The sequence below is a fragment of the Colossoma macropomum genome, unplaced genomic scaffold (assembly GCF_904425465.1).
Source record: "Colossoma macropomum unplaced genomic scaffold, Colossoma_macropomum, whole genome shotgun sequence".
Taxonomy (NCBI): domain Eukaryota; kingdom Metazoa; phylum Chordata; class Actinopteri; order Characiformes; family Serrasalmidae; genus Colossoma; species Colossoma macropomum.
In genome coordinates this window covers 30,459,642-30,467,395 of record NW_023494794.1, presented here as the reverse complement: position 1 = coordinate 30,467,395, position 7,754 = coordinate 30,459,642, and the positions used below count along the sequence as shown (strand labels likewise).

Below are 7,754 nucleotides of genomic sequence, written 5' to 3'. Positions count from 1 at the left end.
GATGAGTGTAAATGTGTGTAGATGAGTGTAAATGTGTGTAAATGTGTGTAGATGAGTGTAAATGTGTGTAGATGAGTGTAGATGAGTGTAAATGTGTGTAGATGAGTGTAGATGTGTATAGATGAGTGTAAATGTGTGTAGATGAGTGTAAATGTGTGTAGATGAGTGTAAATGTGTGTAGATGAGTGTAAATGTGTGTAGATGTGTGTAAATGTGTGTAGATGAGTGTAAATGTGTGTAGATGAGTGTAGATGTGTGTAGATGAGTGTAGATGTGTGTAGATGAGTGTAAATGAGTGTAAATGTGTGTAGATGTGTGTAGATGAGTGTAGATGAGTGTAGATGAGTGTAAATGTGTGTAGATGAGTGTAGATGAGTGTAAATGTGTGTAGATGAGTGTAGATGAGTGTAAATGTGTGTAGATGAGTGTAGATGAGTGTAGATGAGTGTAGATGTGTGTAGATGTGTGTAGATGTGTGTAGATGAGTGTAGATGAGTGTAAATGTGTGTAGATGAGTGTAGATGAGTGTAAATGTGTGTAGATGAGTGTAGATGAGTGTAGATGTGTGTAGATGAGTGTAGATGAGTGTAAATGTGTGTAGATGAGTGTAGATGAGTGTAAATGTGTGTAGATGAGTGTAGATGAGTGTAGATGTGTGTAGATGTGTGTAGATGAGTGTAAATGTGTGTAGATGAGTGTAGATGAGTGTAAATGTGTGTAGATGAGTGTAGATGAGTGTAGATGTGTGTAGATGAGTGTAGATGAGTGTAAATGTGTGTAGATGAGTGTAGATGAGTGTAGATGTGTGTAGATGAGTGTAGATGAGTGTAGATGTGTGTAGATGAGTGTAGATGAGTGTAGATGTGTGTAGATGTGTGTAGATGAGTGTAAATGTGTGTAGATGAGTGTAGATGAGTGTAAATGTGTGTAGATGAGTGTAGATGAGTGTAGATGTGTGTAGATGAGTGTAGATGAGTGTAAATGTGTGTAGATGAGTGTAGATGAGTGTAGATGTGTGTAGATGAGTGTAGATGAGTGTAGATGTGTGTAGATGTGTGTAGATGAGTGTAGATGAGTGTAAATGTGTGTAGATGAGTGTAGATGAGTGTAAATGTGTGTAGATGAGTGTAGATGTGTATAGATGAGTGTAAATGTGTGTAGATGAGTGTAGATGAGTGTAAATGTGTGTAGATGAGTGTAGATGAGTGTAAATGTGTGTAGATGAGTGTAGATGTGTGTAGATGAGTGTAGATGAGTGTAAATGTGTGTAGATGAGTGTAGATGAGTGTAAATGTGTGTAGATGTGTGTAGATGAGTGTAAATGTGTGTAGATGAGTGTAGATGTGTATAGATGAGTGTAGATGTGTATAGATGAGTGTAGATGAGTGTAGATGAGTGTAAATGTGTGTAGATGTGTGTAGATGAGTGTAAATGTGTGTAGATGAGTGTAGATGTGTATAGATGAGTGTAGATGAGTGTAGATGAGTGTAAATGTGTGTAGATGAGTGTAGATGAGTGTAAATGTGTGTAGATGAGTGTAGATGTGTGTAGATGAGTGTAGATGAGTGTAAATGTGTGTAGATGAGTGTAAATGTGCGTAGATGAGTGTAAATGTGTGTAAATGTGTGTAGATGAGTGTAGATGTGTGTAGATGAGTGTAGATGAGTGTAAATGTGTGTAGATGAGTGTAGATGTGTGTAGATGAGTGTAGATGAGTGTAAATGTGTGTAGATGAGTGTAAATGTGTGTAGATGAGTGTAGATGAGTGTAAATGTGTGTAGATGAGTGTAGATGTGTGTAGATGAGTGTAGATGAGTGTAAATGTGTGTAGATGAGTGTAGATGAGTGTAAATGTGTGTAGATGAGTGTAAATGTGTGTAGATGAGTGTAAATGTGTGTAGATGAGTGTAAATGTGTGTAAATGTGTGTAGATGAGTGTAGATGAGTGTAAATGTGTGTAGATGAGTGTAGATGAGTGTAGATGAGTGTAGATGTGTGTAGATGAGTGTAGATGAGTGTAGATGTGTGTAGATGAGTGTAGATGAGTGTAAATGTGTGTAGATGAGTGTAGATGAGTGTAAATGTGTGTAGATGAGTGTAGATGAGTGTAGATGAGTGTAGATGTGTGTAGATGAGTGTAGATGAGTGTAGATGTGTGTAGATGAGTGTAGATGAGTGTAAATGTGTGTAGATGAGTGTAAATGTGTGTAGATGAGTGTAAATGTGCCTAGATGAGTGTAAATGTGTGTAAATGTGTGTAGATGAGTGTAGATGTGTGTAGATGAGTGTAGATGAGTGTAAATGTGTGTAGATGAGTGTAGATGTGTGTAGATGAGTGTAGATGAGTGTAAATGTGTGTAGATGAGTGTAAATGTGTGTAGATGAGTGTAGATGAGTGTAAATGTGTGTAGATGAGTGTAGATGTGTGTAGATGAGTGTAGATGAGTGTAAATGTGTGTAGATGAGTGTAGATGAGTGTAAATGTGTGTAGATGAGTGTAGATGAGTGTAAATGTGTGTAGATGAGTGTAGATGTGTATAGATGAGTGTAAATGTGTGTAGATGAGTGTAAATGTGTGTAGATGAGTGTAGATGAGTGTAGATGAGTGTAAATGTGTGTAAATGTGTGTAGATGAGTGTAAATGTGTGTAGATGAGTGTAAATGTGTGTAAATGTGTGTAGATGAGTGTAGATGAGTGTAAATGTGTGTAAATGTGTGTAGATGAGTGTAAATGTGTGTAGATGAGTGTAAATGTGTGTAAATGTGTGTAGATGAGTGTAGATGAGTGTAAATGTGTGTAGATGAGTGTAGATGTGTGTAGATGAGTGTAGATGAGTGTAGATGAGTGTAAATGTGTGTAGATGAGTGTAGATGAGTGTAGATGAGTGTAAATGTGTGTAGATGAGTGTAGATGAGTGTAGATGAGTGTAAATGTGTGTAGATGAGTGTAGATGAGTGTAGATGAGTGTAAATGTGTGTAGATGAGTGTAGATGAGTGTAGATGAGTGTAAATGTGTGTAGATGAGCGTAGATGAGCGTAGATGAGTGTAAATGTGTGTAGATGAGTGTAAATGTGTGTAGATGAGTGTAAATGTGTGTAGATGAGTGTAGATGAGTGTAAATGTGTGTAGATGAGTGTAGATGAGTGTAGATGAGTGTAAATGTGTGTAGATGAGTGTAGATGTGTGTAAATGTGTGTAGATGTGTGTAGATGAGTGTAAATGTGTGTAGATGAGTGTAGATGTGTGTAGATGAGTGTAGATGAGTGTAGATGAGTGTAAATGTGTGTAGATGAGTGTAGATGAGTGTAGATGAGTGTAGATGTGTGTAGATGAGTGTAGATGAGTGTAAATGTGTGTAGATGAGTGTAAATGTGTGTAGATGAGTGTAGATGAGTGTAAATGTGTGTAAATGTGTGTAGATGAGTGTAAATGTGTGTAGATGAGTGTAAATGTGTGTAGATGAGTGTAGATGTGTGTAAATGTGTGTAGATGAGTGTAGATGAGTGTAGATGAGTGTAAATGTGTGTAGATGAGTGTAGATGTGTGTAGATGAGTGTAAATGTGTGTAGATGAGTGTAGATGTGTGTAGATGTGTGTAGATGTGTGTAGATGAGTGTAAATGTGTGTAGATGAGTGTAGATGTGTGTAGATGTGTGTAGATGAGTGTAAATGTGTGTAGATGAGTGTAGATGTGTGTAGATGAGTGTAAATGTGTGTAGATGAGTGTAGATGTGTGTAGATGTGTGTAGATGAGTGTAGATGTGTGTAGATGAGTGTAAATGTGTGTAGATGAGTGTAGATGTGTGTAGATGAGTGTAAATGTGTGTAGATGAGTGTAAATGTGTGTAGATGAGTGTAGATGTGTGTAGATGAGTGTAGATGTGTGTAAATGTGTGTAGATGAGTGTAAATGTGTGTAGATGAGTGTAAATGTGTGTAGATGAGTGTAGATGAGTGTAGATGAGTGTAAATGTGTGTACATGTTTCTTCAGCCCGTTTTTCAGCCCGTTTTGGTCAGTTTGATGCTGCAGTTTAAAAAGCACTGTTTTTGTCCGTTTAAGAAAAATGATAAAAAGCGTCTGTTTCTGCTGTTTAATCTGCTTTTCTCTATCGATCATTTCTGAACGCTGCTGTTGGGTTTATTTTGATATATAATTTATAAGATCTGTCAAAGCCAGATTTCAATTTTTTAAACTATATTTTTGAACAAATAAACAAGCAAATGATTGAGTTGATAAATGGTTTATGAATGGATGAAGAAGTAAAATCATTGAACAAGAGACTTAATGAATGAATGAATAAATGAGTGAATGAATGAATGAATGAATGAATGAATGAATGAATGAGCAAATCAATAAATAAGTTAATGAATGAATGAAACAATGGGTGAGAGAGTATGAGTGAGTGAGTAAATGAATGAGTGAATGAATGAATGAATGAATGAATGAATGAGTGAATGGATGAATTAATAAATGAGTGAGTGTGAGTGAATGAATGAATCAATGAATGAATGAATGAATGGTTTCTAACCCAGGTAAGAGTCTGTCATGTCCTCCTGCAGGTTTGAGGCGTTGACAATGGAGGCGTTCAGCTGGAGGCGCTTCTCCTCCAAACCACCAGACCAGGAAAACATTCCGACTGCCCCGAACACACTCACCTCCTACACACACACACACACACACACACACACACACACACACACACACACACACACCAGAGCATTCACTGCAATGTTTTAACCCTTCTGTGGGTCAGTGTATCTGATCTCCAGCGGTCCACTGAGTGAGTGTGCTACTATAGCTCGTAGCTGCAGTTCTAGAATGTGTTTATAGCACAGCATCGGTTCCACATCATCAGCAGAACACTGAGAGGGATCAGATCAGACCAGGGATCCTGTGGGGCTGTTTTTATTGGCCAGTTTATGTAAGTTTTAATAAAGTGGTGAACTTCATTAACTGTAGACTGATCACTCACCCTGAACCATCACTGCAGCCCTGCACTGTAAACTCTTTCAGGGCTGCTGTGGGTCACGGATTCACGTTTACTGTATATATAAATACTGTATATTGTTCTGTCTGGTTAGCGTCATGTTTTATTGTTCTGTATATTTATGCTCGTGACGTGCTGCTGGCGCGCGTGACGTGCTGCTGGCGCGCGTGACGTGCTGCTGGCGCGTGTGACGTGCTGCTGGTGTGTGTTCAGAAGAGCCACATTTCATTCCATTGTATAAAAGTTATACTGAGCAGTGACGCTAAAGTCTACTTCTTCTACTCCTTCCATTCCTTATTTGCTGGAACTGAGAGCTCAAAGTGTTTGAAAGCTGCTGCAGCCACAGCCGTGATTATTAACACAGACATAAAGTGTAATGAGGCTCAGGTTGAGGTGGAGGCTCTTGTCAGTTAATCTCTGACTTTAGAATAAAATCAGTAGAAGCTCGTTTTAAGTCAGGAGTGTTTAGCACAGCTGACAAAGACAATCATTTTCAGGACGATGTTTTCCTGGAGTGACACAAGTAACAGCTGTTTCTTTATTTTGTGCTTTTAAATTTTACTCAGAGTGTAAATGCTCACATAACAGATTAAACATAGAATATAGATTATGAATACTGAATATTTCATAGTAGATACTGAATAACTCACAGTGTAGATACTGAATAATTCATAGCAGATACTGAATAATTCATAGAAGTTGCTGAATAAGTCAAATTAAACACTGAAGAGAATATTTTTTGTATAATTCAGTTCTCTGTAACTTTACTGACCCCTGACAGAGCGACGCTGAATCCTCCCTGAGACAGCTCCAGCTGGATAGACTTCCCCACATCCGCACCTGACACAAACACACACCACCTTTCAGGCATTAGGAATCGCTGTTTCAGTATATTAAACCACTTTCTCTACTAATAACTGAATAAATTGATGTATACTGGGCCCAAAAAACTGAGACCACCCTGAAAAACTGAGCTTTTTATATTTAATAAATGTTAAAAATGTAAAACAAAAAGAAAGTTATGAGCAGTGAAATGAAGAAGGAACACTGAAGGTTCTGCACTCATTCTAGACCACAATTTAAGTTTACCTGACCATGTAAAAGCTTCAAGGACTTTTTTTAGATTTGTTTTGAGTGTCGTTCCTTTAATGAGAGCTCGTGTTCATGTGAATTTGCTCTGCTCATCGGAAACAATGTAAAATAGAATCATTATCTCGAGTGCCATCTCAGTTTTGACCCCTCAGTATGTATAGCAGCGAACTATATAAAGTTTCCAGAGAAACAGGATGTTTTGCCGTGTGGGAGGAGGTGAAAGAAGCCAATATTACTATAGCTAGAGGTGATAGAGAGGAACACTCATTTACAGGGTTGGGTAGGGGTGGGGGTCTTCTTGGGTTTTCCAATAAATCACATCCTTAAACAAAAGATTTCAAAGATTCTGAACGTTACAGCAGATCTACAGCCACGTTTCTCCATCGCTCTTCAGTTTGATTTCAGATAAAACGTTCCTGCAGTGTTTCACTGCACAAAATAGAATCTCGTCAAGTGAAATGATCTTAAAACTAGTTGATCTGTCTAATATTTCTTATTTTGAGATGGTTGGGCACTTACTGTCAGATTATCTAGCTTATTTGTAGACTTTTTTACCTGTTTTAAGTACATTTATCAAGTAATATTATCTCACTATACTGGCAGATAATTTAGCTGGTTTCAAGCTCACTTCTTAAAACAAGCAAAAATAATTTTACTGAATAAAATCACTTAAAACAAGTAAACAAATGTTTGAAAATAAGTTAAATAACCTTAAATAAATGTAAAATTTATTGAGTAGATTTAAAATAAATTTACTTGACAAGACTCCATTTGTTGCAGGGTTGGAAGTACAAAAAACAGGCAAACACCCGAAAACATCAGTAAAACCATCAGTATTTTGAACTTGGCCCTTTTATCACCTTCAATAGCGAATATCTTCTGCGTCAGCTGGTTGAGGATGTTGGCGAGAGCACTAAAGCTTTCTGTTGTAAACACAAAGTCAGTAGACGAAGCTATCTCCTCCAGCTCATCACGAGAGGGCTCACGGCCTACCTGAGAGAGGGAGAGAGAGAGAGAGAGAGAGAGAGGGAGAGAGAGAGAGAGAGAGAGAGAGAGAGAGAGAGAGAGAGAGAGACAGACAGAGAGAGAGAGAGGGAGATACAGAGAGAGAGAGAGAGACAGAGAGAGGGAGAGGGAGAGGGAGAGAGAGAGAGAGAGAGACAGACAGAGAGAGAGAGAGGGAGATACAGAGAGAGAGAGAGAGACAGAAAGAGAGAGAGGGAGAGAGAGAGACAGAGAGAGGGAGAGAGAGAGAGAGAGAGAGAGAGAGACAGACAGAGAGAGAGAGGGAGAGAGAGAGACAGAGAGAGGGAGAGAGAGAGAGAGAGAGAGAGAGACAGACAGAGAGAGAGAGGGAGATACAGAGAGAGAGAGAGAGACAGAAAGAGAGAGAGGGAGAGAGAGAGACAGAGAGAGGGAGATACAGAGAGAGAGAGAGAGACAGAAAGAGAGAGAGGGAGAGAGAGAGACAGAGAGAGGGAGAGGGAGAGAGAGAGAGAGAAAGAGACTCATTCATCACAAAATTCTAAAAAACAACTAAAACTTAAGTTTCCAGAGTGAAACTGGATGTTTTGAAACTATACTCTACAGGAAGTGTAGGGGGCGATATGGCTTCTACTGTTTCATTTAAAAAGCTCTATAATGTTCATATGATCCACACAGTCACTCTGAC

At 38.5% G+C, this 7,754-nt stretch overlaps 1 protein-coding gene across 3 annotated transcripts in view; it reads right to left on the bottom strand.

Moving 5' to 3' along the window:
• The window catches only part of LOC118814903 (integrin alpha-X-like), a 49,927-nt gene that overhangs the window by 27,067 nt on the left and 15,106 nt on the right, over positions 1-7,754 (bottom strand). For all 3 annotated transcript variants that reach the window (XM_036580776.1, XM_036580777.1, XM_036580778.1), the window contains exons 9-11: positions 6,943-7,075; positions 5,763-5,830; positions 4,532-4,661 (exon numbers count right to left, since the gene is read on the bottom strand). In XM_036580776.1, coding sequence (XP_036436669.1) covers positions 4,532-4,661; positions 5,763-5,830; positions 6,943-7,075 — 331 coding nt within the window. The remainder of the gene's footprint in view (positions 1-4,531; positions 4,662-5,762; positions 5,831-6,942; positions 7,076-7,754) is intronic.